General features: G+C 34.9%; 3 protein-coding genes across 3 annotated transcripts; 2 read left to right on the forward strand and 1 right to left on the reverse strand.

The window, feature by feature from the left end:
- The first annotated feature begins 559 nt into the window (after positions 1-559).
- On the forward strand, positions 560-3,288 carry LOC129899484 (reticulon-like protein B1). The gene is made up of 5 exons (XM_055974470.1): positions 560-887; positions 2,094-2,274; positions 2,354-2,495; positions 2,635-2,704; positions 2,821-3,288. Exons 1-5 carry the CDS (start codon positions 686-688, stop codon positions 2,988-2,990), a joined length of 765 nt encoding a protein of 254 aa, XP_055830445.1. The 5' UTR covers positions 560-685; the 3' UTR covers positions 2,991-3,288.
- A 6,271-nt stretch (positions 3,289-9,559) lies between these two features.
- On the forward strand, positions 9,560-13,915 carry LOC129901536 (S-type anion channel SLAH2-like). The gene is made up of 6 exons (XM_055976743.1): positions 9,560-10,323; positions 10,418-10,599; positions 11,232-11,738; positions 12,064-12,834; positions 13,122-13,153; positions 13,248-13,915. Exons 2-6 carry the CDS (start codon positions 10,438-10,440, stop codon positions 13,657-13,659), a joined length of 1,884 nt encoding a protein of 627 aa, XP_055832718.1. The 5' UTR covers positions 9,560-10,323; positions 10,418-10,437; the 3' UTR covers positions 13,660-13,915.
- Positions 13,916-18,749: 4,834 nt separating this feature from the next.
- On the reverse strand, positions 18,750-19,580 carry LOC129899987 (uncharacterized). Its single transcript, XM_055974977.1, has one exon. The coding sequence runs from the start codon at positions 19,578-19,580 to the stop codon at positions 18,750-18,752; it is 831 nt and encodes a 276-aa protein (XP_055830952.1).
- Positions 19,581-23,798: the final 4,218 nt, after the last annotated feature.

Raw genomic sequence — 23,798 nt, forward strand, 5'->3', positions numbered from 1 at the left:
GTCTTGACTAGATACCTTATTGTCATCTTTGATGGTGTTTGCCAAATCCATCGATTATAGGTGTATTTCGGCATCTAGTGCCCATGATGAGTATCATTTTCTTGATATATCAAGAGCAACAAATTCTAATTTAGAGATATTCGATATTTTAATAAAATAAAATTTTTACCCTTTTATTACCTTTTTAAAATAGCTCAAAGTGATGGAGGCTCTTTCTGATAATGTGTTATGAAACAAACTAACTTAAAAAAAGACAACAAAAAAAAAAGAGAGTTGAGAGATATCTACATGTATTAATATTATAATATATAGGCTATTTATAATCGGAGAAGGAAGGGAATCATAATAACAAAGACAAGTGATTATATAGTTGGATAGGAAAAAATAGGAACAAAGTTAGTGGATAGGAAAGAAATGTACAAGCCACATGTATAACACAATCAATTTTCTCGAAAAACACAAAAAAATAATTTTCGTTCATTGATTTGCGTTATTTACGAGCCAGTTGGTTCGAGAGCAAACCTCAGGCTCGGAACTCTCCTATTTAAAGGCTTTTGATATTTCATCATTCCCACTCATATTCAAGCGACAGGAAAATCTCTCGCACTCAAAAAGCGCCCTTTCGTAACAGCAAAAACATCCCCATTGCCGGCGACTAACCGTTCTTAGATCAGAGGTCAACGCGATGGCTGATCACGCCGGCGAGAACGACTCATTTGTTGATTCGGTAATGGACAAGGTCAACGACAAGTTGCACGGCCATGATTCTTCGTCGGATTCTGAAGACGATAAGGGTAAAAAGTCGCCCGTCGACGCCGTTAAGACTAAGATCTACCGACTTTTCGGTAGAGAAAAGCCCGTCCATAAGGTTCTAGGCGGTGGAAAACGTACATTACTCAAATCTCTCTCAATATTTATTTTAAATACAGATACTAACATGCATGTTTATCTGGAGAATGTCTGTGAATTTGATTCATTTCTATATGTATTCCCTCATTCATTAATTTTAATCATTTGTTTACTTTCAAATTCTGAAAATGAACCTCGTTTGAATCAATAGGACCAAGATGTCTTTTTTAAATCTAGTCGATAGCGTTTCCCATATAAATCTCTGTCTCTGAAGTTCGTTTTGAATAATTAGTTTTGATAATGCGAGCGTTTTTGTATTTTTAATTTCATAGAATAAGTATATTCTTAGCGAATTTATTTTTGGTTTCCCGATAGTTTAACTGATATTACAGATTTGAGTTTTCATTAAAGTAGTATTATGTTGCTTCAAAATTTGGATCCTTTTCCCTAGGTTATTTAATTGTTAATTTGTCCCTCTCCCCGCTGTACCATTTTAGCATTGCAAAGTGACACAAAACGTTCTTTGGTTCAAAATGGAACTGATTGTCTGTAAAGAGGTTTCCATCAACAAAGATACTCTTGGATATTTCATATATATGACCACTTTTTACAATTTTCATTGTTGCTCACATTGGATCCTAGGGAAAAAAATATAGGCAAAGGATTGTAGCCTCTCTTAAGCTTTGAATTTTCTTTAGGATAAAAGAATATGTGGTACAGAAGTCTGACTTTCGCAACATGGATTTGTACTGGCAAAAGGAAAAGCCAACAATGAGAGTATCAAAAACTTGAAGGCGATATTATAGCTTTATTAAAATATCTGAGAAGTACTTGAGGGCTAAGTAATTTCCTGCTGGAGAGTTGAATTTATACATGAAGAATTTATTTGAAAAGGATGGAGCTGTTTGTTTTTAAAGTTGAAGGATGGAGCTGTTTCTTTTCTGCACCTGCTTTTCTCTCAATTGGGATTGGGATTTAAGGGCATACTGCTGGAGTTTGATTTGTCCTGTAAGATATAGTGAAATTTTGTGAAGTTATTAAGTTTTACATTAATGACTTGTTTATTTTGCTTTAGCTTGGAAAGCCTGACTCCTTTATCTTCTATGCTCCAACATCTCCTGCTAGGCTTTCTAAATGTATTTGTAGAACTTCAATGTCCACCAAATCTGTGTGCTTTTACAGAAACCTTCTCTTTCTATTTTTGCTTGTTTATGTATATACTAAGAATTCCCTATGAACGACAGCCGCTGACATTTTCCTATGGAGGGACAAGAAAGTTACAGCTGGCGTGCTTGGTTTTGCCACTGTTATCTGGGCGCTTTTTGAGTTGCTTGAATACCACTTGCTCACACTTGTTTGCCATATTCTAATTGTTGCCGTAGCAGTACTTTTCCTGTGGTCCAATGCATCCGGGTTCATCAACACGTATGTATATTTTTGAAATAATAATTTATTTGTCCATCTAATATTTACATGAAGATTCACATTGAAAGTTATGCACCAGGGCTCCACCTCAAATTCCAGAAGTTGTTCTGCCTAAGGATATTGTCCTTGGTGTTGCGTCCGCATTGAGGATTGAAATCAATAGGGCCCTTGAGATCCTACGGGATATTGCATCTGGGAAAGACTTGAAGAAATTCGTTGTTGTATGTGCATCTATCTTTATAACTGAAGTCCATAGTTTGATAGTTGCTTTAAGGCTCAAGTTTTTATCCACTGGTTCACGTCTTTGAGTTTCATGTTTCTCACAGTATTGATGTTAAATATTTGACATTGTACATGCAGGCCATTGTTGGCTTGTGGGTAGTTTCTATATTGGGGAACATCTGGAACTTCCTCACCTTGTTTTACATAGGTAAGTATCTAATTTTAGTTTTGCTAACTGGGACTTTCACTTTACAATGCTCACTGGGACCACACTATTTGCTTAATTGATTCTAATTTGCATCTTCCCTTTCTCTCTGCATGCAGTTTTCGTGTTACTGCATACTGTCCCTGTGCTGTATGAGAAATATGAGGACAAGGTCGATGCTTTTGCTGAGAAGGCAGTGCTAGAGATCAAGAAGCATTATGCTGTTTTTGAAGCCAATGTTCTTAGCAAAATTCCAAGAGGTCCACTAAAAGGCAAAAAGCTTGAATAGAGACTATTAAGTGGTGTCACTATATTCATATTGGAGTTTTCCAGTTTTCCAGATGTTGTGACTCCCTTTGTTAGAGCCCTTTAGTTACTGGCTTTGCTTTTATTATGCGATTTACATTTAAATGAGTATGGCATTTTGTGAGGTAGTTTTGACTTCCACATTTAGTTTTGGCTTCCTTTCTAGTTAAATTATGGTAGACTGCTGTATGATCTATTGGCAGAATGGCAGTCATGGACTGCTTGCCAAATTCAAATTGAGTTTTCAGCCCTTCTACTGAATGATGATTAAGGAAAATACTCAACTTACAATTTTCACTTACGCCAAGTCGAAAAACATCTTGGTTGCCTAAGATTGGCTGCAGTTTACATTGTTAGCAACATTTGAAAATTTTCAGAACTAACAGGTGAATTTCTCACAAAATGCTCAGTGTAATGTACATAGTTGCAGGTTCTTAAAGCTTAGACCATGAGATGAAATAACAAGAGGTCGTTTGATATGTAAATTAAAGTTGAAATTTTGGTCAAATTCTATGTTAAACAAAATGGCAGTTCAAGTGAGGAAACACCTTCAGCTGATCAGTTCTTGTACAAGATATACAAGGCTGTGTTAGAGACTGAGGTATCTTCAAATCCGGCTTGAGAAGTATATTTACACCTTGTTTGGATGGTTGTTACTTAAATTCTATTGTATCGTATCGTTACTTTGATATTTTATTCTCATTTTGTCTTTATTTATTATTTAATAATTATATTTCATTTTTTACCCTACCTTTTCATAGTAACTCTACCATGTACCATACTTTACTTGTAAGTTTTATCATTCAAATCATGGATGTGTGACATTATGTAACGACGAAGAACGATACAATTTATCCAAACATTGTATTCATTAAAACAATATAGTACGATACAATACAACACAACACAATACGATATAGTATGAAACAATACGTAACAACCATCCAAACTAGTGAACTAAAGTGGAAATGTTGAAACATAGAATATTGATAATGAATGGTCTTTGGACATGAAAAGTAGAAATTCCATTCCAAACAAAAAATAGTGGAACAAAAATGGTTTGATGTTGATGTGGTACTATCTTTTCTGAGATTCTCGTCGTTTAGTTGGGAACAAGTTATCGTAGGATTAATTATCCTGAGATTAGGTGGGATAACTTATCCCACCATGTATATGGGATAACTTATCTCATCATTATGGCGTAAATGGTGGGATAAGTTATCCCAAACTTGCCAACCAAACAAGACATGCACCAAAATTTTATCCTTGGATTATTTTTTATCCCAAAACTATTTATGTTTATCCCTTACACCAAACGATAGTAATGTATGTTAAAACATTAACATGATTGTTATCCTGAAATTTTATTCAAAAAATACCTTTAGAGAAAGGAAGAAATGAGTTTGTAACTAGGTACGCGATCGAATTCGAGATGGAACAACTTCTTGATGAAACTTTTCTGTACTTCATCTTTTAAGGGTAAAGAATTTTTTGCCACTACCATACAATATTCATTTCTACGTGGTGATAAATAGGCATATCCATACCCGGAGCGGACCCAAGATTTGTAAACCATGGGGTTCCAATGTTTTAACATAGACGCTTGTAAAACTTTCAACTGAGGAATAATGTTGTGTCAGATTGGTCATTGGCGGCGTGAGTAGGGTGAAAATACAAGTATATAGGCTAAATATGGGTGATAGTTCTAGTCTAATACTTAGACTTCACTACTGTCTAAATAACTGAGAGTGATAGCTCACTGATCAAGTATGTACAATATGCACAAATTGTTGTAGGTTTGATTCCGGGGTATATCGATTGCGTTATTCCTATTTGTAAGCCATTCAAAGTAAAAGAAAAAACCTAATGGAAAGTGATATTGGGGATTCAACTAATGCACCCAAGTCCACTTATGTTTACTAAGAATCTAAGATGAATGCACAGTTAAATATATACTATTAATTTCTTAAGGTACATATATATACATGTACATATATAAAGAATATTTTTCCAAGTTAACTAGTGCATGTGACAAACCCTAGCTTACACATGGATCCACCTCTGTCCATATAGAGCACACATTTTATAGAAAGGACTTTCTAGAGATGTCCACTTGAACAAAGGTTAAGTTTAAACTTATAACTGAAAAATGTATTTAATTTGTGATAGTTTCAAATAGATAAAAAAAGAGGAAAAATATGGTCAAGCGTATAAATATTACAGTATATGTATGAGGGGTCTACCCAAATGTTAGATAGTAGGAAGTACATTATGCATTCATTAATATTAGGCTAATAGGTTAAAACCTTCATGAATTTGATGAATTTTATTTAGTGCACACTTAGATTTTATGTTGGTTTAATTACCTTTCTTGGCTTCGTAATTTAATAATCATGATCCTCTAAACATTGACAAACCACAAAAATGTGACACACACGCTGCCACATAATTTTTTTTTCCTGAGATTCTTAAAAATCAATATGGATTAGTGGTTCATAAATGGTGATTTCTACTTGTAAATTGATGGGTAAAATTTTATGAGACCCTTTGAACACACAAATTAAAAGGATAAATTTCATTAATATACAATAAAGTATCCCCTTAATTTCATATCAAGTGAATTTGTGAACAATACACACATATTAAGAAAAATATTTAAGGACATAATTTGAACCATACTTTCTACTATTGCCCTTTGTAAAATCATAAATATAACTTTGCAAGTAGTGTGATTTATCTCCTAGAAAATATAAAACTTCAATAAATGAAAGGGCAAATATGGAAAAAGTTTCAAACATCTATCTTGAACTTTGAACAATTCAATTATTTTGAACAATGAAAAATCCCTAAAAAATTCACTTAATATGGAATGGAGGGAGTAATTTAATTTACATCAACATAACCAAGTTTTCATTTACATTAAAATTAGTCTAAAATTAGTGATATATGTACATGCAATAATTATTTTCAACAAAATGATCATATGTATATGTAATGTATCGATATGTATATATAATATATTAATATTGTATAAATAATGTATATTCGTGTATAGATGATGTATAATTATATATACAAGATGTATATACATCTATATACATTGTTGATACAATAAGTTTATATTGCAGATCAATTTTTTTTCAATCCTAACCGACTCAAATCTCTTCTAAACAATCCCAAACTTTAGGTATGAGCTCCTCTCAATGCTTCGAATCTTTTGATATATTATTTACTCAAAACTATTCACATTTACGGTACATCAATTTTTAAAGTCGAGCTTTGAACATGAAAGAAAAAGATAGAGGAAGAGGAGGAAAATAACGAAGAAATAAGGAAGAAGAAGAAGGAAGAAAAGAAGAACCCATTAATGGCGGAAAGAAGAAGACCAAATGCCCAAGGGATCTATAAGGCAAATTAAAGTGCCTTAATGACTTGAAACGAGAAAATTAAGAAGATGAAAAGTGCCGAATGCCCGAAGAAATCTATAAGGCAAATTAAAGTGACAAAGGAATAAATTAATTATGGTAAGAATCCCATAATTGGGCTATTTTGAGTTATAATTATTAACGAAGGACCATTTTGATTAATTTTCCCCATATTAAATTGATCCTTGCAAATAATTTGATATACTATCTTCTTTTAAACTTTTGATTAAAATGGAAAAATATAAGGAAAATAAATCTATGGCTTGGAGTTGGAGATGCTTAGAAGAATTGACTCATCACAAGTAGCGGACGTATACAAATGTGAGTTCATTGTTTGACATAATCCCGTGCTTTAGGGTCATGAAAATCGGAAATAAATATAATTAGATATCCATACATTTTAGAATTCACTATCACAATTCAAAATTCACATTTAAATTTTAAATTCGCCTCGACTCATAACTCTCTTTCTGCAACAGAGACAACACATAATTATATCGTATTCATGAAATATTATTTTCAGTTAATTTTCAGTTCTACTGTTGTGACTTCCAACCTACAACTAACCCATTTCAGATTTCATTATTAGACTTGGTCATCATATAAAGGGATTCTACATTCGACTTCAGTTAAGGTACGCATTTGATAACTCAACTTTTAAAGTTCTTAATATTCAAGCCACACCACATTTGAAATAGTTCAACTTAATTCTTTACAATTTGCATATAAATATATTTTGTGTTTCATTCTTATGTATAAAGATAACATCTCATGGAAGATTTAAGATAAAACCTTTTTCTTTTCATTTCTTGTAATTGGTACAAAATCGATAGATCCCGTATAAAAAATACTGGATTAGATTAAAAGCATAACTTACATCAGCCTCTAATCTTGTGTTGACTTATTTTTTTTAGAAATTCCACATTACATTTTCTTTTCTTATTTCCATACCTACTCAATGTTTATTTTATTCTTTTTCTAAAGCATACACCTGTATTGCGTGTTTAACTTAATTACAAACAACATGTTTTCCCTTCTTTTACGTACTTAAATTACGGTGCAGCTCCTACGATTAACTCAACAGCTAAGATCCCATTAGGATTAACTATATTACTTTGTTTGTTAAGATTTGACTTGATATAAAATTTTATTAAATATTTTTGTAATCATTTACAATTTATTAAATATAAATTTGTAGAATGGTTCAATTTATATTAAATTCAAGATATATTAGTCCAAATAAATATTTTGGATTAATAAAATTGGGTTAATTATTTAAGCCCAATAAATGTGGATTTAATTAAAAAAACTAAATCCATTGATTTGGGCTATAAAGATGACTCAACTTTGTTAAGCCCAATATCATCTCATCCTAGAGACCCATTTTTATGCCACATATCAAAGTTATGTGGCAATCCAAGTCAAATTAAATAAGCCACTAGAATTATGTCATGTGCCAAAGTTAGGTGGCAATCCAAGTCAAATTAAATAAACCACTAGAATTATGCCATGTGCCAAAGTTAGGTGGCAATCCAAGTCAAATTAAATAAGCCACTAAAATCATGCCACGTGTCAAAGTTAGGTGTCAATCCAGGTCAAATTAAATAAACCACTAAAATCATGTCACATGTCAAAGTTATGTGGCAATCTAAGTCAAATTAAATGAGCCACTAGAATAATGCCACGTGTCTATGTGACATGTTCTGACCAATCAAATTAAAACTCTTCAACAAAGAAATCTGATTGGTCAGTTCAAACCAACCAATCAAATCACACCCTCATACCACTCCCTACAACTATAAATAGGGGTTCTCATTATTCTGAAAGGGGAGGTTTTTGGAAGAACAAGAAGCAAGAAGAGAGCTCGTGGATTAAAGACCGCAAATTCAACGAAGAAGAAGATCAAGATCAAGTTACTTGTTCATCTTTACTGTTCGTCATAACCATACAAGTGTTCGTGATGAATAATTCAAATCCAAATTTGAAGACGAAGATTCAAGATCAAGCTATTCAAGCCCTTGACTCTAAATCAAATTCAAAATCAAGTTCAACGTGTTTCATGTTATTTGAAGAATCAGAGGATTATTATAGAGATTGTAACCGCATTACATTTTGAAATCAAATACTACACTTTGTTACTCCAATTTTCCGGTCTTAATTATTTATTTTTCTCGGCTCGAAAATTTGTTGTTTACAATTTTCTTTTTGAAATTTGTAATCATAAAAATTAATGTCATATAATCTTTTTGAAAGTCTATAGTTTTAAATATATCATTAACATTTTTGTGACTATAAAAGGTTATAATTACGTTACTGCGCCGTCAATAAATTGCTTGTCTTTTTTTGATTGGTCCCATCTCAGTGCTGCTATTATTTCGTTATTTACTTTATAATTAATTACACTTGTATAATATTTTAAAGATGTAAGTTATATATTTTGAAGTAAATTACGGCGAAAGAAATGCGGTTCATAGGACTAAATTAAAGTGGAAATTCAGTATTACATTCATTGTACACACTTATTTTGGACGCAGAAAATGCGAATTCTTGATCTTTAATTAATTCAAACTCTATTGGAATATTTTTTTTTTTGTTTTTGAAAAGTGTAATGAGTAAATATATTGAGACTCTATCAATTAATTGGGGTAAAATGATAAATTCGCTATATCAATCATTGTTTTCTTAATAAGTGTCTCAAATCAAAGAAACGGAGGGAGTATAAATTAATCACACCTACGGTATTTTTTTTTTAATTTATAAAATGCTGAATTATTTGCTGTATGGAGTGGCTCTTTCAATCGTGTTTGGCTTAAAGATGTATTCTTTTAATGGTTTTGTGTATAATTAGTGACAGGCAGTCATTTAATCGACTGCTCAAAGATGTTTTCCCTAATTCCTGCCTTTATATTTGCTTATAAATAAAAAAATACAACAATTTCAATACAATTTGGTTTTGACTTTTGAATTCCTCATGAATCATTCTCTTTCCTCACCTATATATAGTTTTTAATGCAGCTAAAAGAATATATATCAAAAGCCTGAAGTATTATATCATTGTCACTTTCTGTGTGTGTATATTATATGAAGCTGAAAAATATCTTGGGAATATCAATCAGTTTGGGCTCTTATTTTGTTTAATACCATTGATTTCTATTTTTATAAAATATAACTATGAATCATTTGACAATAATAGGTCGGTTATATTATATTACGTTATGCTACTTTTTTGGAGAATTCTAGAGTAAATTATTCTGTCGAGAACCTCCGCTGTGTTTCTGTTAATAAAATGAGATATGAGTGGGTACCCAAAACTATCTCAATGGAAATTGATTTCATTAATTTTACTTAATAAAAGGACGGAAATTATTACTATATTTGGTTCCCCTCTCTCTCTCTGTCTCATAGTTTTATGTGATGTTTGTACAGAATTTATTAAATTATTTTATTTATCATATGTTGATTCAACTAATTCAGATTCATTCTACCTAAAATATTTTTGGTACCCGAAAGTTATAGTAAAAGGTAAATTAGTGAATACTGTTTGTTCAGTTTATTAGCAGTCAAATGTGTCAATAGAATGGAGGACAAATATTCAAACCTGTACCTGCTATTTTCAATTTTCTTGACCTTTCTTGGTTTCATATTATTTTTACCAAAAAGGATATTATCTTCATACATGGCAGCTGTATCCATAACAAATATGATGTGTGCTTCCAAGAAATTGAATCATCCTATTTATAATGCTTTATCTGTCTTGCAGACTTGTGTTTTTCTCTCAATATTGGTTGTAAACTAGTTCACCTCACCCCATCTTTCTTCGTTTTAAAATTAGATCCTTTGGTGCTACAAGAAAGAGCTTCATTCAATCTTAATTAGTGTGGCTGATCAAAGGTCTACATTTCAATTGCATAATAATTGACTCTGCATACAAAATTAATGTTTATCTTTCTTGTGTTTGTACTAATAACATTATTGTCTCTTGCAGATCCTGCAGTATATATAGCCATGGAAACAAGTGAAATAACTAATTCTGTTGAACTACTTCCACCCCTTATCAAATTTATTTCGGATGAAATGGATATTGACTTTGACATCATAGTAGGTAATGATCATATCAATAATCAGCTTGACAAAACAGGATCTAGTTTTGGGAACTCACCTGTCATGGTAAGTCGTTCTTCTTAGTAAGGCTACATTCTTGTTTGTACTTGGTTCTTGCAATTGTTTGTGCTTTTTACTATGCTTACAATTTATAATCTAGATGTTCCCGCTCATGGATGTAAGAATGACCACTCGACTAAGGTTGTATGGTGTTACTTTCTAGCAGCCTCAACTTCCTGGTTCGTTATGAGCCATAATGTGCCTGAAATATATAGCTATAGATCAAAGTCATAGACATCATCATTCGTCAGAAATTATGTTAAAGGCCTGATTTTTTGACTCTCTTGAGGTCAAATATTGCTATCTCAAACTTTTTTTTGTGACAGAACTACCAGTCAAGACTCTTTCTCCTTTAGTGAGGATAAACTAGCCTGTGAAATCTTATATAAGTCAAGAAAAGAAAAACTAAATATGAATATTTGTTCAGGGAATTGATTTGTCAGATTAATTTCACCAATCCTCACAGGTTTTCTGCTGGCCTTACAGTGTATGTCATTTCACAGTACTGTAAATCCATTCTGGTGGGATGGATCATTCTCTAATTCCATAATGTCACTAGAGTGTAAATCAACTTTGATATTACCAAGTAATACAGTGTGACATTTCAGTAGCCTAAAACTTTCTATTGATCTTTGTAGGTAACTGAAGCTGCTACTGAACGACAGCATGAAAGGAAGCATTCGGTCTCCATTAGCATGCCACCCTCTCCTTTGACAGCTTACTCACCACCAATCCAAAAAAGAGTTGTTTTCAGTGATAATAATGAGATTATATTGAGCAATACTGATTGTTCTGATTCTGCTACTACATCAACCGATGATAGTACCAGACGTAATAAAAAAGTCAAGTTTTATTCTCAGCCAATGCCAAGACATACTGCATTTCCTGAGGCACCTTCTATAGGGAAACTTCTCAGTTATTCAGACTTTCCATCAAGGAATCCCAAGATCATTAAGCAAAGGGATTCAAGGTTCGACTCTTTCAAAACATGGTCTGGTAAACTTGAGAGACAAATTTCAAGTATGCGCGGAAAGAATGTGGAAGGACAGCAAGAGTCAAACTCTCGACCAACTGCAGAGATGGAAAATATTCCTGTAGACCGATACTTTGATGCCTTGGAGGGACCAGAGTTGGATACACTACGGGTCATATTTTCTCCCATCCATATTTTTAGTGCTTTGCAGAAATTTACTTCAAATGAATATAGTAACTTTTAAAGGACTACTAACATGTGGATCATGAAATAATCAATACCCTTGCAGTTTGAATCTTTCAAGTAAACATTGGCAAACAAAGTGAAAAATGTAAAGCATTTTAGGGCATCTTAAAAGACACTACTAATATCTGTTAAACTAATGCATTTGAGATACACATTTCTTTCCTTAAATGATGAAATGTTTTAATCTTTCTTTCCTTTTTGGTCCGCGATCAAAATGGTACTGTTGGTAACACACTTCTTTTCCTCTACAGGCTTCCGAGCAAAGTATTCTTCCGGAGGACAAGAAATGGCCTTTCCTTCTTCGATACCCTATTTCTTCCTTTGGTATGTGTCTTGGTGTTAGTAGCCAAGCTATTATGTGGAAAGCTCTGGCCACTTCTCCCTCAACAAAATTCCTCCACATAAGCTTGAACGTGAATCTTGTCCTTTGGTGCATATCCGTGGCCCTTATGGCCATTGTTGCTTTCACTTATGCTTTGAAAATCATTTTCTACTTTGAAGCAGTTCGTCGGGAGTACTATCACCCCATACGTATTAACTTCTTCTTTGCTCCCTGGATATCGCTTCTATTCTTAGCACTAGGAGTTCCGCAATCAGTTACTAAAACCCTTCCCACAGCTTTATGGTACATTCTTATGACCCCAATCTTTTGCTTAGAGCTTAAGATCTACGGACAATGGATGTCTGGAGGACAACGAAGGCTCTCAAAGGTTGCCAATCCTGTAAATCATCTTTCCATTGTTGGAAATTTTGTTGGTGCTTTGCTTGGTGCATCCATGGGACTAAAAGAAGGACCGATATTCTTCTATGCTGTTGGATTGGCCCATTATGTGGTCCTGTTTGTGACTCTTTACCAAAGACTTCCAACAAATGAGACGCTGCCAAAGGATCTTCACCCCGTCTTCTTTCTATTTGTTGCTGCACCTAGTGTTGCTTCTATGGCATGGGCAACAATCCAAGGGTCCTTTGATTATGGATCTCGGATTTCTTATTTCATCGCCCTGTTCCTTTATTTATCACTGGTAAGTCAGTATGCTAGGCAGATTTAGCATTCAAATACGCCCTCTCTGTCTATTGTAATGCAGCTAATGCTGAAGCCAGTGCAAGGCATGTTTTTTATAGTCTAGTAAAAGTTCTAGTCTACCATAGAGTTCATACAAGGGAAGGTTGTCTCAATATTGATAGAGAATTGAATATATAAGATGTGATATCGAGTTTCTGAGCTTAACGAGAATCATATTGCATACTTTAGTTCTGAAAATGTTTGACGTTCAACTGTTAGGCTAATCGTTTATTCGTCTCTTTACAGGCTGTTCGTATTAATTTCTTCCGAGGCATCAGGTATGTGTAATTTGCCTTTGTCCTGTAAAACCTCTCCTATTCCTCATCATCTTTATCTTAATTTCAAAAAGCTTTTGCCATTTGTTAACTTCAGGTTTTCATTGACTTGGTGGGCATATACTTTCCCCATGACCGGAGCTGCTATCGCTACCATCAGGTATTCAGCTGTAGTTACCAACACTGTGACAAAGTGTCTAGTCGTCATACTTAGCTCTCTTGCTACACTCACGGTAACCGCGCTGCTTGTCACAACTATCATCTATGCCTTTGTATTGAGAGACCTCTTCCCGAATGACATTTCAATTGCAATTAGTGAAAGAAGGCATAAATCTAGTGGCATATGGCATCTCAGTAAATTTGGCAGCTCAGATACCAAAGATATCGAACAATATCTTAAATATGTAGATTCTTTGGAGGGAAAAGATATTGAAGCTTCACTTGCAAATCCAAATTCTAGTACCATAGAGTTGATCAACTCTGCCCCAAATGAAGTCCGTCAACAGTGATTTGTGCAGTTCCACCACCCTTTTTGTTCTTTAAACTTTTTGTAAAATTCTTTTAAGTGCTAATCAAGTGAGGAACAGCATGATTTTGGCAGTTCCTGTGAACTTGATATAGAAAAAGTATTAAGTGAAGGTTCAAACTCTATGGAGATGTAATTTTTTTTTTTGAGTGTCTTTCCAAATTTCAACATTTTTTCATTTGTATGAACTGTTCAAGTTGAGTGTTCCTAATGTTATGAAGGTTCTTATATTTGAGCTAGTGCATTGCTTCTAGTTCTAAGGATTCTAGAATTTTTCTGTAAACTTATCTAACGAGGCACAACCCTCCTCCTTTTTCTTTCCCTTTATTTTGATAAGTTCGAGTTAAGAATGTGTCCCTCACTCCTAGTATTGTAATGTTTTGCAGCAATACTAGGGAAAAAGGGAAGATGCATAGCTGCTTTGTGATGTTTTGCAGGAAAGAATCACTTCATACTTTCTTGTTCAGTTTAATAGTGCAAATTTGTGACCTTTAGGCTTATGCAATAAAGGATTATTGCACAAGGATCTCGAAATATCTTAGGATTTTGGATTGAATGATCATATGCTTTCAACGTAGTTAGAATCAATCGTTTGTTTTTACATTTCTTAAGTCTACATTAAAGTCCATGTATGAATATCAATATCGTGTTACACGGGTGGGAAGATATTGAGTTATATAATTGCATCACATTGGTTGTCTAAGAATTCTTTTCTAATAGTTTATAAAAGTTATTACCTTGTCTAATTCTGTAAGATTTTGAGTTAGGTGCTCATATTTTTTTGCATTCTTTTCTCGGTGAAAATTGCTATTCTTTGACACGTGTATTTTAAAAAAATTTGGTACATAATTTAATTTGAATGTAAACATAAAATTCTTAAAACATAAATGCCTGAGTAACCAAAATAAAGATTAATAACTATTTGGAAATGATGACTATGATAACTGCTTATCTATAAAATTTTTTGATAGTACTTAACAATTTGAAAAAATGGGTAAATTTTAATATATAAGAAGGATTTTATATTACATTCAAAAGAAATTGAATGACTCATATATGAAACTCTTCAAATTTAAAAGTAAATGTTATTAACTGATATATATACTCTGGACTACATATTAGATTTGATCCCGTAGGTGAAAGGAAGACATTTTTGAACTTTTTTCATTCTTTTTTCAGCTTCGAACAATAAGAAAATCCCTAGTCTCTGGCATGTGTTAAATTACATCTTAGGCCTAACTCACACCCCAAAAGCTAGCTTAAAATGAGGAGGATTGTCCAATCCTTATAAGAAGTTCACCTCTCTCATCAGTCATCAATGTGAGACTTTTATCATGTGTAACTTAAAAGAAATTGGTACATAATTTAATTTGAATAATCACATAAAATTATTAAGGATTTAATTATTAAAACATAAATCCTTGAGTAACCAAAATAAAGATTAAAGAATAAACTACAATTATTTGGAAATGATGAATATGATAACTTATCACAATTTTTTTTATAGTAATTAATAATTTAAATAAAAGACTGTTTCTTTTTTTAAATCAAATGGGTAGACTGTAATATATAAGAATAATTTTATATTACATTCAAGGAAATTGAATGACTCATATATGAAACTTTCCATTGTCAATTAAACATGAACTAATTTAGAGTACGTGCTTTGCACGTATATACAGGGGCGGACCTACCTTATGCCGAGGGGGTTCATCCGAACCCCCTTCGACGGAAAATTATACTATTTATATATGGTTAAAATAATTTTTTATGTATATAAAGTAGATGTCGAACCCCCTTCGACTAGTTCGTGTGTCTAGTTATTTAAATTTTGAACCTCCTTATTTAAAATTCTGGGTCCGCCACTGCGTATATAACAGGTTAATTAATGTGTGTACCTCATAAATAAATGATATGTGTGTACCTCATACTATTAAGTATAAAGCTTTAAAAATTAAGTAAATATTCTTGAAAATGGTCAATATTAATTATGTTTGGCTAGCTTAATAAAGAGATAAATCACGAACTCATAAAACTAAAAGATACAGGAATTAAGACCTAAATTATAGGGATATAACTAAATTTGATCACTAAGGGGCCGTTTGGTTATTAGATTAGAGTTGAGTTATTCAGGTATAAAATATTGTATAAGTTTTATCATGTTTGATAGCATTTTTGTGTAAGGTATAAAATTCAACACATATAATATTATGTTTGGTTAGAAAATTAGAAAATCACATAACTAATACATGTATAAGTTATGAATCAATTTATGTATTATTTTATGCGGGATAAAAGATGAAATAAGTTATACATGAATAACTAATACCTGAATAAAAATACAAATCGACAACTTTACCTTTCACTCTCAATCAAATATACTCCACATCTTTTTAGAAAACATTCAGATCCTCTCTAAATCAACAACTTTCCATCCCAAGGATTTTGATAGATGAACGCATTGATCTTGTGAAAACTTACAGATGACCCCCTAGTTGATCTAAAAGCAATATCAAAGTAACACCACAAAACCAAATATGAACTTACCCCAGACACACTAATTAGGTCATTCGCTGATATGGAAGATCCAAATAACCGAGCAGCACTCTACAACAATTCAAAATATTACCAATCAAATTTTTCATTGTTGATAATCTAGTCAGGAAGTAAGAGATGGTACATGCTTGAAAATGGATAATATTTATCCTTTCCACAAAACAAGAGGGAAAGCTTCATTTTCATTCTAGAATGAGCTAAAATTGCAGCAGCATCTCATAGCTGAACAAGTGTCTCTATGATATTATGCTCCATTCTCCTTTTTTATCCATAATCAATAAATGAAATTACTCCTTTACTTCAGTCTACGTATTTTTTCATCTCAGCAAAGATAACTAGAACTACATATATAGTTCTTATTCTTGTTCTTCCGCTGCATAATCCAAAGATATTATCTAGAACAATTCTTTTTTCAATTTCCATTCAAATTCCGCTGGCATTTGCCTTTATTTTAGATAAGTAATATTTGCCTTGAATTTAAAGTGAAGACCTCAATTCCAAAAGCAGAATCTTTCCCTCTGATCCTCTACATAACTAACACCCAATGAAATTATTAAACCCTGCATAACTTAACACTGCATAAATAAATCTTGCCTAACTAAACTCTGCATTACTAATACCTACATTACGAATACATGCATAATTATACCCTACATTACTAATACCTGCATAACTAAACCCTGCATTACTAATACCTGCTTAACTCTAACCAGCAACCAAATGGCCCCTAATTATTTAGAGTTGATAATACAATATTATTCAACTGGAATTATAAATTTTTGAAAAAATAATTTATTTTGTTAAAGAGTATAAATCAATCAATGTTTTCTCCAGTTTTCAAGCCATAATTAATAATTCTCTTACTTCATTTTGCAAATGTAGCAAGGTAATTCCAACTAAGTTCTCTTTAGATAGAAAAATTATATATTTTTTACTGAGCGGTTCAATAATTCTAATAAACATCAAAGAGATAATTAATTTAATTATTCAGATCTCAGTCATGAAGTCTATTATTTTTCTTGATCTTAATCTTAATAATTGTTTGTTTTCAAGATCTGAATCTTAATCATTAAAATCTTAATTATTAAGTACGTTTATTTTTTTTATTTTACAACCATTTAGTGGATATGAATAGGTATGAATGATTAAGATACATAACAAAGTCTTAATATCATTAAAATGTCTATTTAAAAAATTCTACAAAGATAATAGTTCACCGCTATTCCATTTACTTTCATCCACCACCCACATTCACCATTTCAGTCACAACTATCTCCAGTGTTAGTCACTATCACCTACCATCCATAGCCACCATCCTTAGTCCAATTACAATCACCACTGTTGTCAATCATTAAAATCAATCGTCATCACTATTCGACATTATTTGCAATCATGATCGCCAACCATTATTACATGCACTAATCAATACTGATAATTATCACCATTAATAAATATTATATATCGCTAACCATCATAATCATTCACAACTGCCATTAGATATTAATATCATTTCACTGTTAATAATTAGTCGTCACCACCAACAACCACAGTTAAACACTACTACCAACTATTATACCATAACATACGATCGACAACCACCATATCAGTCAATATCATTCTAAATTGACACACACTGTCATGACCTAAGCCTAAGGCCTAGACGTGACACGACGAATGAGGAATCATAAAGTACCTTAAACAAGCCTCATGACATTCATATAACCTTTCATAGGTAATGACAATAAATAAACAAGGGAAAACTATAATAGTAAATCTTCAACTTACATATGTCCAAAGATACCTCTAACTTTTAGATTTAGCGAGGGATAAGACATGTCTCATGCTCACCCTCAAATAACGTGACAATACATTACCACAGTAGATGTCTAAAGTTCTTCAACATAGCATAAACTAAAGGAAAAGGAGTTGTCATGACCCGAGCCTAGGGCCTAGACGTGACATGGCGAATGAGACACTCGGAGGTACCTCACCCAAGCCTCTTAGCATTCGTTAAGCATTTCATTGGTAATGACATACAATAACAAGCGAAAAGTAAATAATTAAAAGGGAACCGGGACTAAGAGAAATATCGTGGAACAATAGGCCTTAGCAATTTCAAAACATTTTCCATTCATGACCCAACATACCTCTACTAATAGACTTGACGGGGGCTAAGACATGTCTCTAGTTCACCCTCAAATAGTATCAAGAAATGTTTTCATAAAAGTTTTAATGTTTTACAAAACATAAGCTTAGAATATAAAGGAGGTTATTCCCGGAACATGGAAACTCACCACAAGTAACCTTCAATCGACCCGAGCTAGCTGCAAGGAAGAGGTCGGGGAGAGACGTCGGTCCTTACATGATGATATCATGTAGGCAAAAGTATGCATTAGTACTTTGAATGTACTAAGTATGTGAGTATGCTACGAAATGAAGAATATAAGAGGAATATGAATAAGCAATGTGCATAATGAGTGCATGCATTAGACATCATCATAAGGAACCTTGAAACATTCATTTTGTGGGAAAGTGACCAACTCCTCTACCGTCGCCACGACTGCTATGGCTGCCACGAGATCTGCCTCCATTATTGTTGCGGTTGTGATGCCCCTTTCCACCACTATTATGGCGGTGGGAAGAGGAATTATCAAAAATATCAGTGGGACCTTCGGACGAGCGAGCAACTAATGTAGCGGAGGAACTTTGGGATCCTTTCTTAGCACGGCCAGCTTCTTCAAGAGTGAGCATCCAACGGGCTTGATAAAATTGTGGCAAAGGGTCGCATTCGCGAATAAGAGTCGCCACACCTTGGTAGGGCTCGGTAAGGCCAAAGACCAATTGAAGAACTAGACGATCGTTAGCCACTGAAGAGCCAACATTCTTGAGTTGATCCACCAGAGATTTGAGATGTTGACAATAGACAGAGACATTGGGAAAATTGGCCATGTCGACATGAGTGAAGTCGTACTTAAGGGTGACAACACGAGAGTGTTTGTTATCTTGGAAGATATCACGCAAGCGATTCCAAGCCTCCATCGTCGTGGTGTCAGGTTCCAAAATTGTATGCAACAGATCATGAGAGATAGTAGCGTAGAGCCATTGGAGAACGGTGGCATCAAGGGTGGACCAAAGTTCTTTGTCCTCCTCTTGTTGAGGTCGTTTCTCCTTTCCTGCCGTCGGAGGAATAATATGATCAATTACCCGATGGGATCGTGCATGAATCTTAAATAGTTCCGCCCAAGTGGAATATTGGACATTCTCCATCTCAAGAGTGATGGGAACATGGTTCTTGATGTTGGAGACAACAAGAGCAGGATGAACATACAAAGTCTCAAATGACGCCATCTCAATACTTGAGTGGTAACTATTATTATAGGCAAGCTCGATGAGCGGTAGATGATCATCCCAATTTCCTTTAAACTCCAACACACAAGCCCTTAACATATCCTCTAGTGTTTTAATTATCCTTTCGGCTTGTCCATCGGTTTGAGGATGGAATGCGGTGCTCAACTTTACCTTAGTACCGAGGCCCTTTTGAAATGATCTCCAAAAGTGAGAAGTGAATTGGGTACCATAATCCAAAATAATGGACAACGACATACCATGCAACCTCACCAACTCCCGAATATACAACTTGGCATAGTCTTTGGCACTATAGGAAGTCTTAACCGGTAGAAAGTGAGCCAACTTAGTCATTCTATCAACAATTACCCAAATCGAATCATGACGCTTCCGGGTATGAGGCAAACCCACTAAAAATTCATATTCACATCTTTCTACTTCCAAGTAGGAATTTCAATGTCTTGGACTAGGCCACCCGACCTTTGATGTTCGGCCTTCACTTGTTGGCAATTCAGACATGAACCTTGATATGTCCTTTTTCATTCCACCCCACCAATAGAATTCTTTTAATTCTCGATACATTTTTTTTGAACCGGGATGAATAGCGTATGAAGAATTGTGGGCCTCCTTCAAAATCAATCTCCTTATGCCATCCACATCCGGAACACATAATCGACCTTGGTAGTATAGCACCCCATCCCTTCCTTAGGAAAAGACCCCTACCTTCTTTTCCTTCACCAACTGTTTTAATTCAACAAACGTCGGGTCAAGATCTGGAGTTGACTTAACATCCACCACCAAAGAGGATTCAGACCCATTTTGAACAACCATGCCACCATTATTAGTACCACACAACTTCACCCCTAATCTAGCCAACCGGTGAACATCTTTCACCAACTCCCTCTTCCTTTCATCAACATGAGCCACACTCCCCATAGACACTCTACTAAGTGCATCGACAACCACATTGGCTTTACCCGGATGATAATGCACACTCATGTCATAATCCTTGAGGAGTTGTAGCCACCTCATTTGTCTTAGATTAAGGTCCTTTTGGGTGAACACGTATTGAAGACTTTTGTGATCGATATACACATGCACATGCACCCCATAGAGATAATGCCACCAAATCTTCAAAGCAAAAACAACGGCCGCTAATTCAAGATCATGGGTAGGGTAGTTACGCTCATGCACCTTCAATTGCCTAAAAGCATAGGCTATGACCTTGCCATTTTGCATTAAGACACAACCCAAACCAATTTTTGAAGCATCATAATAAACCACAAACCCTTCTAATCCTTTCGATAGAGTCAAAATAGGAGCGAAGGTAAGTCAATCTTTCAAGGTTTGGAAACTCATTTCACTCATTCGTCCATATGAATTTCGCTTTCTTTTGGGTCAGTTTTGTCATAGGAGATGAGATGGAAGAAAACCCTTTGACGTACCTTCTATAGTACCCAGCTAGACCAAGGAAGCTCCTAATATCCGAAGGAGACAACGGTCTAGGCCAATTATTCACAACCTCCATTTTCTTAGATCAACCTTGATTCCGTCACCGGATACTACGTGACCGAGAAATACCACCTCCTTCAACCAAAATTCACACTTACTAAATTTTACAAACAATTGTCTATCCCTTAATGTTTGAAGTACAACCTTCAAGTGATTCTTATGTTCTTCCTTACCTCGAGAGTAAATCAAAATATCGTCAATGAAGACTACAACAAAAGTATCAAGGTAGGGCTTGAACACTCTATTCATTAGGTCCATAAAAACTGCTGGTGCATTCGTCAATCCAAAACTCATCACCATAAAATCGAAGTGACATACCTTATTCAAAAGGCCGTTTTGGGAATATCACACTTTGTCACCTTTAGTTGGTGATAGTCGGACCGAAGGTCGATCTTGGAGAAGTGACTTTCCCCTTGCAATTGATCGAACAAGTCATCTATTCTAGGAATTGAGTACTTGTTCTTAATAGTTACCTTATTCAATTGTCGGTAGTCTATGCACATTTGAAGCGACCCATCCTTTTTTCTTACAAATAGCACAGGAGCACCCCACGGTGAAATACTAAGCCTTATGAACCCCTTTTCTAACAAGTCCTTTAATTGTTCCTTCAACTCTTTCAATTCTACCAGGGCCATCTGATAAGGAGGAATAGAGATAGGTTGGGTATCGAGGAGGAGATCGATACCAAAATCAACTTCCCTTTCAGGAGGAACACCGAAAAGGTCAACGAAAAAGACATCGGTGATCTCATTGACTATGTGAACCGAGTTAAGAGGAGGACTTTCAGAGTCGGCATCCCTCACCCTCACAATGTGGTAAATACAACCCTTAGAAATCATTTTTGGGCCTTAAGATAAGAAATGAACCTACCCTTCACCACCGAATCACGGTCCTCCCATTCAATAACTGACTCATTGGGAAATTAGAACTTGACTCGATGAGTCCTACAATTTATGGAAGAATAAGATGCATGTAACCAATCCATCCCAAGAATGACATCGAAATCTATCATATCAAGCTCAATGAGATCACAAGGAATAACTTTATGAAAAATAGACACGGGATAACCCCTATAGACCTTCCTAGCAATAATCAATTCACCCACGGGGGTAGACACCAAATAAGGCTCTAATAACATTTTGGGTGACACACCAAATCTATTTGCTAAGAATGGGGTAACAAATGACAAGTTTGCACCAGGATCCAATAATGTATATACATCAAAAGTAAAGACCTTTAACATACCGATAACGACATTTGGTGCTTCCTCAAATTCTTGCCTCCCATGCAATGCATAGAAACGGTTGGTGTATTGGCCAACTCCTTGAAATTATTGGTCATGAGCAACTTGGCCTTGAGGCCTACCACTATTTCTACAATCTCGAGCATGATGACCTGACTTTCCACATTTGAAGCACGCATTTGAGCCCGCCAAACACTCCCCTTTATGGGTCTTACCACATTTCCTACATGAGGGAAGAGCTTGGGTACCAATGTTATCTCTTGGGGCCATTAACTTAGGACCTTTGTCTTTGTTGAATTTGGAAGGGGGAGCATTTATCGAACCTTTTCCCATGAACCATTGGCCACCTTGGCCCTTGTTAATACCACCATAGCCGGACCTTGGAGGATTGAACCTTCCACCATCCACTCTAACCTTTTTGAACCCTCTAGACCTTTCCCTCAACTTCTCTTCTTCGATTTGTTCGGCATAAGTCATTAACTGGGAGATGTCCATCTCCTTGACCAACATGGCCTTTTTGCACTCTTTGGACCCCAAGCTTGAAACATCAGAAACAAACTTACTCATCCTTGCCCAGGAGTCAGAGACCATGAAGGAGCATACTTGGACAACCTTGTAAATTTGAGGGCATATTCCCTCACACTCATGCTTCCTTGTCAGAGGTTAATGAACTCTTGGACCTTAGCCTCCCTTAACTCCAATGGAAAGAAACGGTCTAAGAAAGCACCTTTGAACTTTTCCTATTCAATCGGCTCCACTTCCTCACCCCTCTCCACAACCCATTACTCGTGCCATACTCGAGCCATACCTTTGAGTTAATAGGCCGCTAGTTCGGCCTTTTCATTTGATAGAACACCCAAGATTACCACAATTCGATACACCTCCTCGATGAACTTCATATGGTCCTCATCTAGCTTAGAACCATCAAAATTGGGCGGATTCATCCTTTGAAACTCCTGAATCCTAATGGTTGGATTATGCACTTGGGGAGGGGGGACACATTGATGCCCTTGGATGGAAACAACTTGAGCCAATAACGTGATGAAGTTTCATAACTCGGCATGGGTTACCCCTTCCTCATTAGGTGGGATATCCCGAACAGGAGGAGGTTGGTCCTTATCATCAACCCTTGCTCTTCGATATGGTACCCTTGCCTTTCGAGGTGGTCTTCCACGAGGCATTATATAAGGAAACACAAAATAAGTCATTAGTTAGAGAAAGACTTAGGACACTCTGAGGCACGATATGAATCTAAAAAAAAGTGAAAAACCTTCCTAAGCGTCTTATAGTTTCCTATTCATAATTGTGGCGCGCTTCACAAACATGAACAAGACCCTATTTGATGCGGTATGTTGGACTCCGAGGACCATTTTAAAACCTCGTGCTCTGATACCAAGTTTGTCATGACCTGAGCCTAGGGCGTAGACGTGACACAGCGAATGAGACACCCGGAGGTACCTCACCCA

This window comes from Solanum dulcamara, chromosome 8 (genome assembly GCF_947179165.1).
Source record: "Solanum dulcamara chromosome 8, daSolDulc1.2, whole genome shotgun sequence".
NCBI classification, from domain to species: domain Eukaryota; kingdom Viridiplantae; phylum Streptophyta; class Magnoliopsida; order Solanales; family Solanaceae; genus Solanum; species Solanum dulcamara.

Bases quoted from the DNA above. Each gene is read 5' to 3' on its own strand.
- LOC129899987 (XM_055974977.1), bottom strand. From the start codon at position 19,580: ATGGCGTCATTTGAGACTTTGTATGTTCATCCTGCTCTTGTTGTCTCC.
- LOC129901536 (XM_055976743.1), top strand. From the start codon at position 10,438: ATGGAAACAAGTGAAATAACTAATTCTGTTGAACTACTTCCACCCCTT. The intron at 10,600-11,231 runs GTAAGTCGTTCT...TGATCTTTGTAG, and splicing joins TTGGGAACTCACCTGTCATG to GTAACTGAAGCTGCTACTGA. The intron at 12,835-13,121 runs GTAAGTCAGTAT...GTCTCTTTACAG, and splicing joins TGTTCCTTTATTTATCACTG to GCTGTTCGTATTAATTTCTT.
- LOC129899484 (XM_055974470.1), top strand. From the start codon at position 686: ATGGCTGATCACGCCGGCGAGAACGACTCATTTGTTGATTCGGTAATG. The intron at 2,275-2,353 runs GTATGTATATTT...GTTATGCACCAG, and splicing joins GCATCCGGGTTCATCAACAC to GGCTCCACCTCAAATTCCAG. The intron at 2,705-2,820 runs GTAAGTATCTAA...CTCTGCATGCAG, and splicing joins CCTCACCTTGTTTTACATAG to TTTTCGTGTTACTGCATACT.